The sequence below is a fragment of the Scyliorhinus torazame genome, chromosome 4 (genome assembly GCF_047496885.1).
Source record: "Scyliorhinus torazame isolate Kashiwa2021f chromosome 4, sScyTor2.1, whole genome shotgun sequence".
NCBI classification, from domain to species: domain Eukaryota; kingdom Metazoa; phylum Chordata; class Chondrichthyes; order Carcharhiniformes; family Scyliorhinidae; genus Scyliorhinus; species Scyliorhinus torazame.
Window position 1 is genome coordinate 34,931,848 of NC_092710.1, and position 20,066 is coordinate 34,951,913.

Sequence of the window (20,066 nt, forward strand, 5' to 3'; positions counted from 1 at the left end):
GCTGACGAAATTACACAACGCCGATTTTGCCTCGATCGGAATGTCGTGCTCCTTAAACCCCGAAGCGAGACTTACTGGTTCTGATGACCAGTGAGGGCAGTGTGTCCGGAATGTCTAACGAGGCCCGTCCAAATTCCAATTAATTGACAGGGAAAAAGAGAAGTCGATGACAGGTATTTTCTCTTTTAAAGAACAAAAATGTATCAGACCAAAAATGTAAACATGATCAGAGGCACAGAATCATACATCTCCAAAACAGATCTATCACTCAACCATTAGAGAGCTTTCACGTATTCCCTCGATCTTTACCCACGATCCTGAAATCATTACTCATTCAAGCATGAATCCAAATATTGTAGACTTCTATTGTTTTTTACCCCCACCAGCCGATCGGGTAAGGTCTTGCAGACGACACATTTAGAGCACCGGTTAAAGCAAGAAGCAATAACTTAAACGACAGATACTGATTGAATTGTTTACGAAATAACACAAAACCTATATTTCTTCAAGCAGATTGATGCTGCCTGAAATTTCTTCAACAATTTCTTCTTTAACACTAACCTGGGAGAAGCAGCAGAAACAATTTCGTGCATAATGTACAAAACATGATGGCCGACTTTGATCCGTCTTTTCAGCTTCCAGTCTCGCCCTGTGTTCACAGCCTGCAGTTCCGCTGCTATTGTCTCTCGGTTTGTGATCAGGTACGGAAGAAACGTCATTTCAGTCACATCCAATAGAAAATCTCCTTGTTATCAAAACACAGCAGACAGCTATTTCTCATTTCTTAAGGTAAGAATTACATGTGTGCAGCTTTGCAGCTTTGGATTGCAGGTTGCGATTGCCTCCAGCACTCGGGAAATTACTCACGCGTGGAATGGTTGTTATTTACCTGCCTTCTGGAGATACACATTGTTTATAGCAATCCAATAATATCACACCGACCAGAAAGCATGAAGGAAAGTTTTAATCGAGGTATCGAAATCATGAATAATTTAAAGAAATTAACTAATGAAATAAATTAGTATAAAAAGGATAGTATATATCGGTTGCTGACTGTAGCTTAACTCAAAATCCTTCACAACAGAAATGGAAATACATGGTACAAAGTTCATGGATAAATGACAAATGAGTAGGTTAAACAAAAGCAGCCGCATAAAGTATTCCAAAGACTCCATTCAAGGAAGATGGGTCGCGCGTCCTCAGTTAATGGTGTGGACATTAATGAGTCCTTGCAGACCGTTTGCACTGCTTTGGTAAAAACGGATGACGTGTCATTGATTTTAAATTCTCCATCAAGAAATATCGTGACGTTTTGCAAAAACAGAAAACAAAACGTCCTCCATTGATGCTGTCGAATGGACTGGAAGAGTGGATATTTGCATCAGAGATCAGTGCATCTTTGCAGAAACGACGATTGCACTTTTTTTGCATTCATACGATGTTACGTTTGACCAGGCCACGTTTGTGCTCAGTATGCGTGCTATGAAATTCGAACTGTTGTACTGCAGGGTATTGGAGAGGTTATTTTAATCTAGCTAACATTCACTGCAAGCATCAGTAAGGCTCTACATTTACATTTTAGCGATATCTCTTTATTTTTGTTTGACATTGGAGACAACACCTGTGTTGCAATGGCAAAGGAGTCGCTTGTGTAATACAGACAGTCCTGACTTACACACAGATTGCCTTTCTTCACTGTCACCAGTACAAGATCGCGGACATCCCTGCCTAACCGCACTGATACGACACGGCATGCAGCGGTTCAAGAGGAGGATTACCACACTTCCTCAAGTGGCAATTAGAGGTGCGCAATAAATGCTGGCCTCGCCAAATAAAATACTGAGACCCGAGAAGGCTGAGTCATTTGGACCTATCATCAAAAAACAGAAACTTCCAGACAGCAAATCCTTGCCACAGTAGTTGGTCAGCTTGAATGGTGGAGTGGACCTTCAGTTCGGAACCTCTTCATCCAGAAGCGGGTGGGGTATTTGGGGTAACGTGCCGTCATTAAATTCCGAATAAGCCATTGTGTGCTGACGTCTTCCCTTCCTTATGGTTGTCCTTCTTTCTGACTATCCCAAGCAATGAAGCAATGATTATGTGACGTTCAGCGTCGATATGGCCTATTCTGTGGCTGAGACACGTCAGTTGTTTTGCCACTATGCCTTAGAAAAGCCCGGCTGTCTCTCTCATTTTCGCACTGAGGTTTTTCATCTTGTTTTGTCACGTGCCCAAAGCAATTGCGCCATCTCCGGCGAGACATTCACGGCAGCAGCACGAGGTGTCGGCCTTGGAATGTAAAATGCATCTCCTTTCTCTCTTTTATCGCCCCAGGGACAACTATCGTGATAAAAGCATGATCCAATTGGGATGCAGGCGAAACCGCAGCGTCGTTATTGAAACAATCCCTCTCCTGCGAATCTGTACCAAATGATGCTGGGGCAATTTGGATAGACCCTGGATAGAATGTGTGTCCTCGCTATTTGCCTCACTACCAAAGAACGGCAGCGCCAATAAGATTCCGCTGGACAAATAAGTCTGCAGCTGACGCCACGTGTGGTGAGGACGGTGACATCGCATTCCCAACAGCACCCGCATTTAGAGCGTTCCTTCGAGACTTCCTTTCTCAGCAGATCGTTCGTTTCAGTGAAGGTAAAATATCGCCTTACTGCAATGAAGAAAATAGGAACTACGTAACCCACAGAACGACATTCAGCGAGGAAGCCGGAGGCGTCGAGCAGCTCCCCTCATGGACAAAACGACTGCGTCGGCGACAGGAGCTTCCCCAATATCATCAGGGACAGTGGCCAGCGGTCTAGCTAAAGGATGTGATGCCCACGTCGAGAAGCAGTGGAGTCCGATGGAAAACGAGCTATATTAATAATTTTAGGAAACCCTGGGTACTGAAATGAAATGAAATTCGCTTATTGTCACAAGTAGGCTTCAAATGAAGTTACTGTGAAAAGTCCCTAGTCGCCACATTCCGGCGCCTGTTCGGGGAGGCTAGTGCGGGAATTGAACCGTGCTGCTGGCCTGCCTTGGTCTGCTTTCAAAGCCAGCGATATAGCCCTAGGCTAAACACGCCCCTGCCGGCTGAAATTAGAAAGAAAGCTGCGGAGTCTGCAAAAATCACGGCGAGGCAGTGGGAAGCACGGAGGAAGCACGGACAAGTCGAAAAGGGCAGCTTGTCTCACCTGAAGCTAAAGTGATAAAAACAGGAGGCTGACGGTGAAAGCCGACAACTACGAAGACCGAACAAGGAGGCTGTACCTTAGAGTCGCCGGTTTGCCAAAGGGAGTAGAGGGACTGAACTCAATTGCTGAAATGGTCTGGAAAAAGCTGGAAGAGGATGGATCCACGTGTCCCGCCAGATTCCACTCCCCAAATTGTAGAGCGCCTCTTGGACACTTCGCCAAAGTCCCTGACTAACGAGCTGCCACGTGCGATAACAGTGCTCGTCCACTGTTTTCAGGAGAAAGAGTGCATACTAAGGGCGGCACGGTAGCACAGTGGTTAGCACCATTGTTTCACAGCGCCCGGGACCCGGGTTCGATTCCCGAGTTGGGTCACTTGTCTTGTGAAGGTAGAGTTGTTTTCTGGAAAGGGATTGAAAACTGCTGGTTGAAACTGGATCCGAATCTCAGAGAAAGGACCAGTCCCAGTCAAGTGAGATTACAGTGCGCTGGGTAACACCCTTGAAAGGGGTTTTGGTGTATGGATTGTGTTATTACATAAAGGTTATAGGTCAGGTGAACTTCACAATACACTTTGGAGTTTCTATGCCCTGACCCTTAACACACTGTCTGTGCGAAGTCTGCACGTTCTCCCCGTGTTTGCGTGGGTTTCCTCCGAGTGCTCTGGTTTCCTCTCACTGTTCAAAGATGCATGGGTTAGGTGGATTGGTCATGCTAAATTGGCCCGCAGTGTCCAAAAAAGTTAGTTGGCTTTGCTGGGTTACGGAGATAGGCTGGAGTTGTGGCCATCAGTAGGATGCTCTTCCAGAGGCCTATGTGGACTTGATGGCAAACCTGTATGGATATACCAGGCATGGGTGTTGAGTATGCAGGCAGCATTGAATAAGGCTAAGGCCGCCTTGCTGCAGGGAAAGAGATTGCTGTGGGGTTGTTATACGCTGTGAGACTGTGGGTCATGTACGAGTCAAAATACTTCTACTTCGATACGCCAGAGTAAATGGGTGCCTTTATCAAGAAGCATGGACTTGGTTCAAATTAAACAATAAAACCATAAGACATAGGAGCAGAATTAGGCCATTGACCCATCGAGTCTGCTCCGCCATTCCATCATGGCTGACATTTTCTCACCACCATTGTCCTGCCTTCTCCCCATAACCCCTGATCCCCTTATTGATCAAGAATCTATCTATCTCTGCCTTAAAGACACTCAGTGAATTGACCTCCACAGCCTTCTGTGGTAAAGAGTTCCACAGATTCACCACCCTCTGGCTGAAGAAATTCCTCCTAATCTCTGTTTTAAAGGATCGTCCCTTTAGTCTGAGATGGTGTCCTCTGCTTCTAGTTTTTCCTACAAATGGAAACATCCTCTCCACGTGCACTCTATCCTGGCCTTCCATTTCTAACCTAAATACATACCAGCTGATGTTTGGAGGGGATTTCAACAATCTTCTGGATCCAAAACTAGACAGATCAAGGATTGTATGGTTTCATCCCTCGGGGATGCCGAATGAGAAGAAGTAGCGATGGGAGGGGGGTAAGCGGTCATACCACTGGTAGGTTTTGCATCTTGGGGACAAGAACATCTCATTCTGTTCCGGGGTGCATAAGATCGGCTCCAGAATTTTCTTTATTTAATAGGTGGTTCCTTTATTCCCTGGGTGCGGAGAGCAGAATATTTGACAATTGCTATCTCAGACCTCCCTCTATACTTATCCATGGAAGCGGATTCCAGCCAGCGGCCACCCTGGAGACTCGACGTAGCCACTGGCGTATGGAGGGTTCTGTGAGCACATGACAAAAACCATTGAGGACACTAGATTAAATAGGAACCCCTCTTCCTTTTCCTACATTGGGAAGCCCTTTAACCGTTCATAACAGGGAAATTCATTTTGTTTGAAGCACGTTTAAATGGGACGATGAGGACAGAGAAACAACGACTTGTGGATGTGCTCCTTGAGACGGGTCATCTATATTCGTCTGACATTAATCCGGAGTTTCTTGCGAATAGGAAGAAGCTGAAATCCTTGGTTGATTTGCTGTCAACAGGGAAGGCGGTGGGCCAACTCCAGCGCTTCGGATGGTGGCTGTTTATGAGTATGGGAAAAGGCCAGCTGTCTTCTCGCTCACCAGTTATGGCAAATTCGCCTACCCTGTGCACCTTTTTCAGTTGTGGGGTTGAACCCGGGTTCGATTCCCGACTTGGGCCACTGCCTGTGCGGAGTCTGCCCGTTCTCCCCGTGTGCGCGTGGGTTTCCTCTTGATATTCCGGTTTCCTCCCATAGTCCAAAAATGTCCAGGTTAGGTAGATTGGCTATTCTAAATTGTCCTTAGTGTCCAAAATGATTGGATAAGGTGGGGTTGTGGGGAACGTGGATGTCTGGGGATAGGGTGGAGGTGTGGGCTTCGGTAGGGTTCTCTTTCTCAGTGCCGGTGTAGACTCGATGGTTAAAATTGCGTCCTCCTGCACTATAAATTCAATGATTCAATGAACCCACGCAGACACGGGGATAATGTGCAAACGCCACATGGAAAGTGACCCGGCGCCGGGGTCGAACTCGGGTCCAACGCGGCAGTGCTAAACACTGCGCCACCGTGCTGCCCCCGAGGTTTTCCTTTATTTTTCACTGCCTCATGATCTGTGTCCTCGAATTTCTTTTTGCTAAATCAAAATTTATGACGTCTTGTATTTGGGCAGGTAAGGGCTCCAAGTGTCCGTCGAGCTTTTTTTTCAGATAGACAGGTAATGTGTATATATATATTTTTTTTTTGGGAGGGGGGGGTGTGGGGGGGGGGGGGGGGGGTCAGGTACTATCAATTTTTCTCGTTTGTTATTGGACAACAACGTCGATAAGATACTGGAATGGTTTGGGGAACCGGGACCCATGTCGAGACAGATGGAGGCAAGCTCCTGTCGGGTCTCTAGACTGAGGGCTTTGCAATGGCCCAGTTTCCACTCTCTCCGAAGAGGTTCTGTTTGAAGCTGGTGGTGTTTCTCACTCTTAAAATATGGTGGCAATTTAGACAGCAGTACCAATTAGGATCCACGTTGCTGCTGTACTTATTGTGGAAAGCACCGATTTGATCATTCGGATTTAGGCACGAGGTTAAGGTCATGGGAAGGGGACGGTATTGGGAGTGTTAGCAATCAAATTGTGGGGGGATGGTTTGCTAGTATGGAGCTATTATCAACAAAGTATGAACTCCCGGGGATGAACTAATTTCATTCCGTCCAGTTGCGTGATTTTGTTCGAAAGTCCTTTCTCACGTTCCTCACGGCTCCGTAGCTCTCCCTCTTGAGTAGGATCCTATTGGATGTTGGGTCCTGAGGGGTGGGGGAGCAGTTCGAACATCTATGGAAAATCTTGCCAACGGGGGTGGCCCCCCACAGCCTTCTGCGGCAATGAGTTCCACAGATTCACCACCCTCTGGCTGAAGAAATTCCTCCTGATCTCTGTTTTAAAGGATCGTCCCTTTAGTCTGAGATGGTGTCCTCTGCTTCTAGTTTTTCCTACACGTGGAAACATCCTCTCCACGTCCACTCTATCCAGGCCTCGCAGTATCGTGTAAGTTTCAATAAGATCCACCATCATCCTTCTAAACTCCAACGAGTACAGACACAGCGTCCTCATCCATCCCTCAATATGGCAAGCTCTTCATTCCAGGGATCATTCTTGTGAACATACTCTGGGACCTTTCCAAGGCCAGCATATCCTTCTTAGATACGGGGCCCAAAATTGCTCACAGTGCTCCAAAAGGGGCTCTGACCAGAGCCTTATATAACGTCAGAAGTACGTCCCTGGTCTTGTATTCTAGCCCTCTCGACATGAATGCTAACATTGCATTTACCTTCCTAACTGCCGACTGAACCTACACGTTAACCTTACGAGAATCGTGACGAAGGACTCCAAAGTCCCTTTGTGCTTGTGATTCCCTAATCATCTCGCCATTTATAAAATAGTCTATGCCTCCATTTCTTCTCCCAAAGTGCATAACCTCACACATTTCCACATTGTATTCCATCTGCCGCTTCATTGCCCACTGTCCTAGCCTTCCCACGTCCTTCTGCAGCCCGACTGCTTCCTCAATACTGCCTGTCCCTCTACAGATCTTTGTATCATCTGCAAACTTAGCAACAGTGCCTTCAGTTCCTTCTCCTAGACCATGAATGTGTATTGTCAAAAGTTGTGGTCCCAGCGCCGACTCCCGAGGCACATCACTAGTCACCGGCTGCCATCCTGAAAAATGCTCCTTTATCCCACTCTCTGCCTTCTGCCAGTCAGGCATGCCAGTATTTTACCTTAACATCATAGACTCTTTACTTATTCAACAGTCCCCTATGTGGCACCTTCTGGAAATCTAAATAAATCACATCGACATCCTCCTTTGTCTAACTTCCCTGCTACTACCTCAAAGAACTCTAACAGTTTTGTCAGACAAGCCCTCCCCTTGAGGAAGCAGTGTTGACTCAGTCCTATTTTACCTTTCACTTCCAACCAATTTAGTGTACCCAGTTATTTTTTTCCAATTAAGGGGCAATTTAGCGTGGCCAATCCACCTAGCCTGCACATCTTTGGGTTGTGGGGGCGAAACCCACGCAAACACGGGGTGAATGTGCAAACTCCACACGGACGGTGACCCAGAGCCGGGATCGAACCTGGCACCTCGGCGCCGTGAGGCTGCAGGGTTAACGCACTGCGCCACCATGCGGCCCGATCGCATCGTTAATAATGGACTCCAAAATCTTACCAACGACCGAAGTAAGGCTAACCGGCCTATAATTTCCAATCTTCTGCCTCCCTCCCTTCTTAAACAGCGGTGTTACATTAGCCACTTTCCAGTCCCCTGGGACCATCCCTGACACCAGTGATTCCATAAAGATAATCACAATGCCTCCACAATCTCCGGAACTATCTCTTTTAGAACCCTGGGGTGTAGTCCATCCGGTCCAGGTGATTTATCGACCTTGAGATATTTCAGTTTCCCCAGAACGTTCTCCTTAGTAATGGTCACTGCACTCACCTCTGCCCCCTGCTTCTCCTGGAGCTCTGGCATCTCACTGGTGTCTTCCACGGTGAAGACTGATACAAAGTAACTATTCAGTTCGTCTGCCATTTCTTTGTTTCCTATTCTTACTTCCCAAGCCACATGTCCCAGTGGACCAATGTACATTTTTGCCTCTCTCTTACCTTTTATATATTGAAAAAAAGGCTTCCTATCTTGCTTTATATTATTAGCTAGCTTACATTCATGCTTCATTTTCAGCCCCCCTCATTGCCTTTTTCGTTGTCCTCTGATCGCTTTTAAAGGCTTCCCAATCCTCAGGCTTCCCATTAATCGTTGTCACTTTATACGCGCTTTCATTTCTTTTATGCTGTCCTTGACTTCACTCGTCAGCCATGGATGCGTTGCCCCCCCCCCCCCCCCCACACACACACACCTCCTTCCTTGTTTCGTCCTCCTTGGGGTGAATGTCTGTTTTCCACCCGATTAACCCCCCAAAAAACCTGCCATTACTGTTCCATTGTCTTCCCCGCTGGGCTCCTTTTCCAATCAAATCTGGCCAGCTCCTCCCTCATCCCTTTGTAGTTGCACTTATTTAATTGTAATACAGTTACATCTGATTCCAGCTTCTCCCTCTCAAACTGCAGGGCACATTCGGCCGTATTGTGGTTACTGCTCCCTAAGGGTTCTTTCGCCTTATGTTCCACAATCAAGTCTGCTTCATTACACATTACCAAATCCAGAATTGACTGTTCCCTAGTAGGCTCTATCGCAAGCTGCTCCAAAAAAATCATCTCAGAAAGACATTCCACAAACTCCTTTTCTTGGGATCCACTACCAACCTGATGTCCCCCATGATTACTGTACCAATGCCTTGTTACATGGCTTTTCGATCTCCTGATTAATTTTCTGCCCCACAACCTGACTACTGCTAGTGGGCCTATACATTACTCCCACAGGGTCTTTTACCTTTGCGATGCCTCAACTCTACCCACAGAGATTCTATGCCTTCTGATCCTTTATCGCTCCTTGCTATCCATTTAACCATTCCTTACGAACAATGCAACCCCGCCCCCTTTGTCCATCTGCCTGTCCTTTGGATAGGACACAAATCCTTGCATATTTAGAGACCAGCCCTGATCCCCTTGCAGCCTCATTTCTGTGATGCCCACAACATCGTACCGGCCAATTTCAATGTGCGCATCAAGCCCATTTACCTTGTTCCGTATACTGAGCACATTTAGGTACAACACCCTCAATCCTGAATTGACCAACTCCCTTTTCACACTTGTCACCATTTTTGCTCTGCCTGAGGGTGATGTTGTTTTTTATTTTGGTTCTCTGATTCCCCTTCAGTCATGACACCTTCTAAGATCTCATTCTGGTTCCCACCGTCCTGCCATACTAGTTTAAATATTCCAGAGTGAATCTAGCAAACCTCCTAGCCAGGATATCGGTGCCCCTCCAATCCAGATGCAACCTGTCCTTCTTGTACACGTTCTACCTGCACCGGAGGAGGTCCTAATCGTCCAAAAATCTGAAACCCACCCTCCTACGCCACCAGTTTCCCCAATCTTTAGCTGCTCTATCCTTCTATTTTTAGCATCAGTAATACGTGGCATAGGGAGTAATCCCGAGATTACAACCCGAGAGGTTCTGCTTTTTAGCTTACTGCCTAACTCCCTGAACTCCTTCTGCGTGACATCATCACTCTTCCTGCCTATGTCGTTAGTACCAATGTGTACTACGAACTCTGGCTGTTCACCCTCACCCTTCAGGATGTCCTGTGTTCATTCAGAGACATCCTTGACCCTGACACCAGGGAGGCAACATACCATTCTGCAGTCTCTTACACGTCCACAGAAACCGTGTGTTGTTTGCGCATCCTCCCCGTGTCTGCGTGGGTCTCACCACCACAACCCAAAGACATGCAGTGCACTTGGATTGGCCACGCTAAATTGCTCCTGAATTGGGGAAAAAAAGAAAATACACCATGGATTAATTTACAACAGAATTTTATATCAACTGGCCGACAGGGGATGAGTTAGTTAATCTCGGAAAATCTTTGAAAAGCTTTACTCTGTACTTGTTGAGATTTAGACGAGCGACCGCTGATATTACTGAAAAACATAAGATCCAGATGGGACTTGGTAACGGTAATACCGGGAAAATGCTCCCTCGTTTGGTGGTGACTGTAGCCAGGGGATACATAAAAACATACATGGAAAATAAAAGCACGAGGAGGCCGTTCGGGCCTTCTAATCTATTCCGCCATTCATAGTGATGATGGCTGATCATCGAGTACAATACCCTGATCCCTCCTACCGCACCCCCCCCCCCCCCACTCCCCTCCCATGATCCATTTAGCCCAAGAGCTATATCTAAATCCCGTCTTGAAATTCCGCAACCTCTTGGTCTCAACTACTTCTTATGAACCTGAATTTCACCACTCCCTTGGTGAACTCTCTTGCCCGGGAAGCAGCCGTTTCTGGGTCAGTACATTATTGAAGCCCTGAGTTGGTAGAGATTTGATAGACAAAGAAGGCAGATCGGGTGAGCAGATAGAATCGTGACGTGCAGCCGATAATCAGATTGACCTTCATTGCTTTTAATAGTGGAGCAGTCTCTAAAGGGGTAGTAGCCCACTCCTGCTCTTAACTTCAATGCTGTTCTGTACACTGTACATCGAATACTTAGGCCTTATTTAATCCACGTTCACAAGGCGTTCATGGGACACAGGTAAACACATTATTCTGGTTGTTGGCAGGGCATAGTTAAAAAATATAGATCCGGATTTCTGTGCAGTAAATTTCGCGTGTGAAAAGAAGAATTGTAGAATTTGAAAACTTATATTTGATCACATACGAATATTCGATTCCAGAACAGGAGCGGCCCATCTGGCCCATTTTGCATGTTTCGCCATTCAACAATGTTATTGTGGCCTTACCATCCAGATCCTACCGATACCCGACATCCTGTGTTACCCGTGTGAGTCAGGAACATATAAACGTCTCCCTCAAAAATATTCAACGACCCTACCTCAGTAACTCTGGCAAAATGAATTCCACACACTCACTAACCTCTGAGAAAAAGCGCCCCCCTGTTTCTAGTCTCGCGTACAAGGAGCATTGTCCTTTGAACATTGCCTCTGTCAAGCTCCACCTGGATCCTCGGTGTTTCAATATGATCACCTCTCATTCATCCAAATGCCAATGCGTACAGACGCAACCTGCCCAGTGTTTCTTCATGGGAGAACCTTCAATCCATGATTCATTCGCAGATCAGTCATGGTCTCATGCGAAGGGTGAAGAAGGAATGAGGGTTAACACGTCCCGGCCCGTTGCTGTCCGATATCAGCGGCTTATTTTGTTAGTAGACCCTGCATTCCTTTCATTTTTTCACTCCCCAATATCTCCCTTCCAGCTTCTCCATCGTTCCTTTCGCCTATCTGTCTTTATTTTCAAACTTCTTCTTTCGCTCCTCATTCATTCCATTTGAACAGATCTTGTCTGAAATCGAAAGAGAGACTATTGCGAAATGTGTAAAGTAGATGAACGCGACATGGATCGCAGGTGTGGAAGGGCTGTCTCACTTGAGCGGTTTTTGTCATTGTGCCAGATGAGCCTGTAGCGCTGTGTCCTATCACCAACCGCGCAGTAGTACACCGCCGCGTCTGTAAGCTTGACAGCTTCCAACTTCAAAGTGGACATCTTGTCGTCCGTTGTCCGGCTTATTTCAAATCCCGTTTTGAATCCCTTTGCATACTCAGCCCGTCCAGCTCTGTAGAAGTAACCGATGAAGATCAATCCTCCCCTGCCGATCTGTCGATACCAAGACATGCTGTCTCGGACTGTTTCATTCTGATTACAGTTGAACTCGATGGTTTTCCCTTCCATTGCCACCAGAGCAAGTGGCCACTGATGCACCAGATCCCCATAGGCACTGGCTGAAAACCGACAATGGGAGAAATGTATTTATATACGCTATTGATCAGCGAGTCGATTGCAAATTGAAAGGTGATTTCAATCATTAAATTATACATGTTAATCCTTTCAATGGTAACATTTAATTTCGTTAAATTGATTACTTAAAGATATTCCAATGCAACCCTTAAACAGAGGGACAGTTCTCGCGGTAGATTCGGGCCAACACATTTCGCACAGACAACAAACAAAACATTTCCACACAGCTGTTGATGCAAGCATGTTGCCTGCAAAGCGGCTAGTTTGCAAGATTGTCTCCATTTCCCTCTGAAATGGCCTCAGATCAACGACATCAAGTTCTAAACAATGTTGCTCCCCACTGTCGTCTCAAAGATAGTTAGATATCTTGGTCACTAGCGGCCCTGTCATCCCGCGGGGGATCCGGAAATCTTCAAAACAAATTAAGCGGCAAAATCTTAAAAAATGTAAGTCTTTCCGTTTCTAAGTAAAATATATGTCTAAAATCTTAACACGCAATAGAGAATTCCGGGGTATAAATTCGACACATCGTCTCTCGCTTTAGGTAACGGAGGAACAAGCAAACTATATTGTAAAAGGATTGTTTATTTCGATTCTTACACGTTAGTCGTATTATAGCGCTAAGCTTGAGTAAAGTCGAAAGCATCGTGGCTGTAAGACCTTATCCGACACGTGCTGCCTTCTTCAGAGATTAGGATTGAGTGTCCAATGCGTTAAATTAATTGAAGTTTTACATCAGAGTGGAAAGTTGCATCGAAGAGGCTGAACCCTCCGCTACTACCGGAAGTTGCATCTACATCCGTGAGCGTCATGTCACACAACACTACCCTTCCTGCGATCTGACATTTCCATCAGAGCAGAGATGTTACTGGCCTCTTGGTATTTGCACCACTCAAGCCCCAGTCAATGGGACTGGCGAGAAGAGAAAACATAGTTTCTACTTGAAAGCAAATGCGGTATCACCATTTAATCGCCACCATCAACATATTCTGTGTGACCATTGATAATAAAACGTAACTGGACTGATCACATTCGGGACGGCACCTTGACACGGTGCTGTGGCACTGCTGTTTTATCATACGAGGGACCCTGGTTCGATTCTGAACTTGTGGCATTACCTGGATGCACTGTAACCAATCAATGTTTGTCGGTGTACCATTTGTCAATGTTCTCTGTTGATTATTCTTTTGTCTACTATGCACGTACTGTGTACGTTCCCTCGGCCGCAGAAAAATACCTTTCTCTGTACTTCGGTACACGTGACATTAAATCAAATCAATCAATCAAGACCTGTGTGGCAACTGTCTCCCCCATTGGTTTCCTCCGGATGATCCAGTTTCCTCCCACCGTCCAAAGATGTGTAGATTTAAAGATGTTGATTGAACGTGCTAAATTACCCCTTAGTGTCCAAAGGTTAGGTAGGGTTACAGGGAAAGGGCGGGGGAGAGGGATGTTCTTTCGGAGGGTCGTTGCAGACTCGAATGCTTCCTTCAGCACGTTCGGATTCGGCGGAAATGCTGTGTGAGCTGGTCAAAAGCCGAGATATCCCGTGGTGAATTAGTCAGGTATTGGCACAGCAAAGCCTGCCCTGCATCTACAAAGCAAACGTGAAAAGTGTGATGGCACAGAAGTGCAGCTGCAAGCTTGCCCGAGAAGCTGGGTAAAAGGAAGTATAGTTCTGGCTTGACAACCCATCCACCACATCACACAGTGGCAACGGTTTGGGCAGTATGCAAAGTAGAAATCACCAAGGCTCTTTCAATAATCATTTCAAACCCAGGATTCCTGCCACCGAGAAGCCGATACCGCACCTCCACATGACCTTCCACAATGGGTAATATGGATGAACAGAAGATGCTCGGTTACCAGCGATTTCACATCCGATGCAAGAATAAGATATTCCAGAATGGGTGCTAATGATAGGGGGCTAGAGTTGAAGTAGATCATTTAAACTCAGTTGATCAAACAAACAAAACGAAGAAAAGGTTTTCCATTGAAATATTGTCAATGAAAACCATCAATTTTCATCCCAGCCCAACCAGTCCACCCCTGTTGGTGGATTGACGTGTTCATACGTCGCTGCAGATCATGCCTCTGAAATGTCCCAGTAGGTTATTGAGTGAGGGACCGTTTGCGATAATTGTTCGCCACCTCAGCGATGCACACAGGGGCATGGTTGATTTTTTTGAACACCTCAATTTTTCGTTCACCCCTGTTTCCTTGTTTGCCCCCCTTCCTTCCCGTTGTCTGTTTTAATGGATTACCATGCGATCAGAACTGAGCAGGTCTGAGAGGGCTATACTTGCGTTTGTTTGTGCTGACTGTTCGGGATTTGAAATCGCAGCAAAACCAGCGAAATGAACTGTTATTACTCGTCACACTCTATTGCATTATTATTTTCTGGGCAAGCACGTAGGAGCACAGAGTGCAATGGCGCTACAGCGCTGCGTAACGGATGAACGTGAAACCTGCGATATGGACCGCGCAATCCATAATATCGGTCTTTCAAAGTGAAAGCTCAGAATTGTTTGAAAATATTTTTGTTCGAGGCTTTTTCCGTACATACACAAAAATATCAGAAGACCAAAGCATCAATCTGAACGAACACAAATCCCCAAACTAGTCTGATACCAACATCCCACTACATCCTGCCTTGACAATTTGTCCCTCTCATCCCCCACCTATCTCCGCCCCCTTTCTCCCCTCAATACTCCTTGGAGAAATCAACGAACGGTTTCTACCTCCGGGTGAACCCTCTGCCGAACCCGGAAAGCGAACCTGACCTTCTCCAAACGCAGGAATTCTGCCAGGTCACTCACATATAACCCCGCCTTCGGCGGCGGCACATGTCTCCTCATGAAATCCGTCACCTACCGGTACCTAAAGCCCTTGTGCAATTGTTGAATTCCTCCAAGTCATTCAGTCCCGCAAACTTGCCTTCTATAAACAAGTATCTCAGGTTGTCTATCCTGACATGCATCTACCCCCAGAGCCTTGCATCCAGCTCGGCCGGTTGAACCCAGCTATTGTCACATATGAACGCCGACAACCGCATGCTCTCCAGCCAAAGATATTGCCTGCGCAGCACGGTAGCATTGTGGATAGCACAATTGCTTCACAGCTCCAGGGTCCCAGGTTCGATTCCAGGCTTGGGTCACTGTCTGTGCGGACTCTACACATCCTCCCCGTTTCCTCCGGGTACTCCGGTTTCCTCCCACAGTCCAAAGATGTGCAGGTTAGGTGGATTGGCCATGATAAATTGCTCTTAGTGTCCAAAATTGCCCTTAGTGTTGGGTGGGGTTACTGGGTTATGGGGATAGGGTGGAGGTGTTGAACTTGGGTAGGGTGCTCTTTCCAAGAGCCGGTACAGACTCGATGGGCTGAATTGCCTCCTTCTGCACTGTAAATTCTATGAAACTGCCTATATACATGGAACGCGAGAATGGAAGAGGTGACAACAGTCCTGCCGTCAAAACCGCCCCCCTACACGAATTCGCATCCATTCGCCCCCAAACCGATCTCACCACTACCGCCTAATTCCTCACCATTGCACTGTCCGACCGATAACAATTTATCAGAACCGGCAATGCCCTTCAAACTCGCCCCCTCTCCAGAAACACGTGCCTCACCCATGATGTCCTCCCCCCCCCCCCCCCCCCGCACCTCCCACACACACACACACATAACCACAGAAATGAGCCTGTTACCCTTTTCGAAAAATGACTTCGGAACAAAGAGTGGGAGGTTTTGGAATATGAACAAGAACCCCGTTCAACACCACCGTCATTCCCAACCTCTGCATGCCAGTACCTGCTGCAACACATCCCACCTCTTAAAATCCGCCTTCATTCCCCCGAACAATCGTTTCTAAATTGAACCAAAGTTCAGTTTGTGTGGCTGGGCCCAGCTCCGTTCCACTTGGATTCCTAGATACCTAAAACTCGCCCCACCGCCCTGAACGGCCACAGGCATAACCTCCCAGCTTGCCCTCTCGCACTGATTGGTAACACCTTGGTCTTCGCATGTTCAATTTGTACCGTCAAAACCAGCCAAATTCCCTCTAATCTCCATCATCCCTCCAATGCTGCCCACCGGGTCCGAAATATATAATAACACATCATCGGCATATAGTAAAACTCTCTGGTTTGCACCTTTCCGCCCCCAACACTATCCCTCTCCAATCCCTCAACGCCCAAAGCACAATTTTCAGCAGCTCTATCAGCAAGGCATAACGCAACGTGGAGGGTGGGCACACCTGCCTTGTCGCACAATGTAACCGAAAGTACCCCAAACTCATCCAGTTTGTCTAAACACGAACGCCAGCGCCCCCTAGAGCACGGAACCAGGTCCATGAACCCCTGCACAAACCTGAACTGTACCAGCACCGCCAACAAATAGGCCCACTCCACCAGGTCAAAGGACTTCTCTGTGTCCATTGTCACCACTTCTTCTAACTCCTCCCCGCCCCCGAGGCCATCATAATTACATTAAGTAGCCTGCACACTTTCGCCAACAACTGCCTTCCCTTCACAAATGTCACCTGGATCTCCCCGATCACCACGGCTCACATTCCTCAATTCGCGATGCTAGCACCTTAGCCAATAATTAGCATCAGTATTGATATCTGGTGGTACGGCCTACACTGCTCCGAGTCCTTCTCTTGCTTTAAGATGAGGGAGATAGAAGCCTGTGACAATGTTGGGGAGAGCTCCCCCAAATGCCTCACCTCATTGTACGTCCTCACGAACAATGCCCCCCGCGCTCAACACCAAACATCTAATAAAACTCTATTGGGAACCCGGGGTGTTCCTCACCTGCATCGCACCCTCGTGGTCAATCTGCTACCTTAACGCAATTACGGCCCCAAGCCCCTGCAACCTCTTCCCCTCCACCTGACAGAACTCCAACCCTTCCAGGAACTGCCGCATCCCCTCCTCCCCGACCGCGGGCTCCGACTCTTGCAGCCCTCTCGAAGGTCTCAAATGCCCCATCATCCCTCCGAATCCGCCAACACCTTACCCCTCTCGCCCCCCCCCCCCCCAATGTGCCTTGCCACCACCTGCTTCCTCAGGTCATGGGGCAGCATCATTTTCGCATTTCCCCTTACTATTAGAGTGCCCCTCTGTCCCTCCGCAACCGACCTCCTGACTTTCCCATCGACACTAACCAAACGCCTGGAACCTCTCCCTCTCCTCTGGCGTGACCTAGTACCTCCGATCTACGCTTGTAATGTCCTACACCAGCCTCGCTGTCCCCTAATGTTTCATCCTCTCCTTATGCGCCTGGATTGAAATAACTTCCCCCTAATCTACTGCAATGGCGTGCCTCTAAACTCTCCTCTGCAATGGGCCAGCGAGCCGCTCAGACCAAGGGCGCTTCCGAAAATACAATACAATATCGTTATTAGATATAGTTTAATACGTATACAGTTCCCTGCTCGTAGCATGACCGGACAACACAATGTAATTTACTCCAGCTATTTCCAGGAAAATGGAGAGAAGCACAACACGCCAGAATTAGTCAACACTACCTTACTTCGGGCAAGATGTAGGAGAGCAAAGGAAAATAATCTGAGATACAAGGTGGCCGGTTATCCCCGACAGACTGTTTCTCTCAGCCAAGAGATTGATGATGAAGACAATGCAAATTTCCAGGTCAGAGCGGACGTTCGTTCAGCAACAAAGTGCGGAACTTGCTTTAGCGCCTCCTTTGAGCACAGGGCGGTTGATTGTGTTTTCTAACCTGTGGTGTACTTTTGTGCGACGCAGCCCCGCATTTATGCTCGGGAACACGGCAACAAATTTGAGCAGAGCAAGATCCCACGACACCACTGTGTCTGGACCACCAAATCTTTGGTTAGTAACTGTAGGTCAGAGCTCAGTATTAAACACGGGGATTTGAGGTTAGTCGTCTTTTCATTTGTGCCAGAAAAAACTCTGATTATATCAGAGATGGCTGACAGAATGTTTAATTTTTTCCTCAGGGCCAACAGTGCAAAAGATCAGTGCTTCCCTCACTTCTCCACCGTGGGATCATAGACATCTGTCCAATCCAGTTATGCCTTGAGTTGCTGATCATTCTCACATCAGTGTTGACCTTATTCTTCAAAATTTCACAACACTGATATTTTTGAAGATTACTTGGCATTTTCTCTCATTGCTGCTACGCGCAGATTACGACTCTGACTTAATAGCGACTCACAAGGGACTATTATGGCCCCGGAGTTTAGTCTAACTCCTTGTCGAGTAACTCCGTCCCCTTTTGGAACTGTAGCATGAACCCTTTTAACCCCAAACTGCACTGTGCTGCGAGAAGGCGGGTAATACGTTGCCGAGGAGTTTATCAGTATATCGCTGCAGTATTTTCAAGAATTAAGAATGCATTGATGTTGTCTTTCCCGACAGAAATTAAGTTGAATTAATATAACTGAAACAACAAAAGAACTGATATAATATGTGAAATGATATCACATAGCTCGTGGTGCGAAATTGACGCAGAAACACATTTTAATTGATAGAACAGGAGGGAATTGCATTGAAACCGGTCGGAAAAATCGATTCGTGCAGACAGTTAGATCAATAACACAGAGTTGGATACTCACCTAGTCAAACATGTAAACAGACACATAGGTAAACAGACAAACAAAGACCCGAAGATACAGAGAGATCATTTATCTCCTATAGATATAAGCTGAGCCCTTACAGCTTTTTGTTGAACGCCCCGAACTCTTGGAGTCGCTGTGCTCACTCCAGGCACAGTAATAGACGGCGGTTTGATTCGCCAGCAAACTGGGGGACTCCAGGTAAAAGTGTGTGCTGTTGGGTCTCCTGGCCGTGAAACCGTCCACCTGAAATGTGGGTGTCACCACGTCAGCATAGTTAGAGTAGAACATGTTTTGAGGCTCTCGATCGGGACGCCACCTGTACCAGTAGAAATAGGAGCCAGCTGTTGCTTGTTTGTTGAGGCACTCGATCCTAAGTTGAGTCCTGGGGAAAGTGGATATGGATGCGGGCGTCTGTAAGATTACCACCGCCTGCACTCCTGTAAAATACGGAGAAAGATAAAATGTGGAAAAATAGTTGCAAATCCAGGAATATTATCGAAATAGGTATAATTTCAGCTCCACCTCACCTGTCAGTATTAGCAAAACAAAGAGCTGGGACACAGCCATCTCTGGAGAAAGGTGGTTGCGTTCAATGTGTGAATTCACTTGAGCAGTTCTATTGAGGAATATCTGAAATGTACGGCGCTTGCAGCAATATATATGTTTCCGTATTCCGGCAGGCTGGATCGCTCTTTCTTCATTGGCTCGTGTGCCTGATCTCGTCTTTTTCGATGAGAAAGGGGTGTGGAGGCTGGGCGATAGGTTCATTCACGATTGAGCTGTTGAAATGAAGCCTGCAGCCACCTCCTTCTGAACCGCGCCCACGTTTTTCCTTCTGATTGCCACTTGCTCAGATCATGCGCTCAGCGCCAACTCTCCCAAAGTTCTGTGAAACACCCTCTTGCGGCTGAGCCAGTTATTCGATGGCACCATTCCGTTAGAACTGCTCTCCTTCCCGCCCCAGTCCGCAGCACAGTTCCGAAAGAAAGTCTTTGCATCTCGCTGAATCACCACGTTTTATTTAAACACTCGATAACAAAGTTTCGAGCGAGGAAGGCGTAGGCGGACACACATCGCCACCTCCTGGCTATGTAATGCAACTGCAACGTCCCAGTTGGATGGGGTGGCGCTGACGACTCTTCTAGTTGTACTTTGCGATATGGATGATTTCAATTGTCCTTCCCTGCGTAAAATGCTGTCTTCCGCTTCATTGTACCGCGTGTAATAAATAAAATAAAATATATTCTGTCACTCGGTTGCCCTTAATATATACTGTGCTTAAAGTTGACCACTAAGCCTTAATTC

At 46.9% G+C, this 20,066-nt stretch overlaps 2 long non-coding RNA genes and 1 gene segment (V, D, J or C); 1 reads left to right on the forward strand and 2 right to left on the reverse strand.

Annotated features, from left to right (window-relative positions):
- LOC140410186 (T-cell receptor beta chain C region-like) overlaps nt 1-12,837 on the reverse strand; it is a 66,698-nt gene extending 53,861 nt beyond the window's left edge. The window contains 2 exon segments of the C gene segment in view: nt 11,829-12,141; nt 12,758-12,837. Coding sequence covers nt 11,829-12,141; nt 12,758-12,803 — 359 coding nt within the window.
- Nucleotides 1-20,066, forward strand: part of LOC140410187 (uncharacterized) — a 179,754-nt gene that overhangs the window by 92,171 nt on the left and 67,517 nt on the right. The window lies entirely within an intron of this gene.
- On the reverse strand, nt 18,646-19,683 carry LOC140411585 (uncharacterized). The gene is made up of 2 exons (XR_011940878.1): nt 19,289-19,683; nt 18,646-19,198 (listed from the first exon to the last, which is right to left on the reverse strand). It is a non-coding gene; the product is annotated as an uncharacterized lncRNA (long non-coding RNA).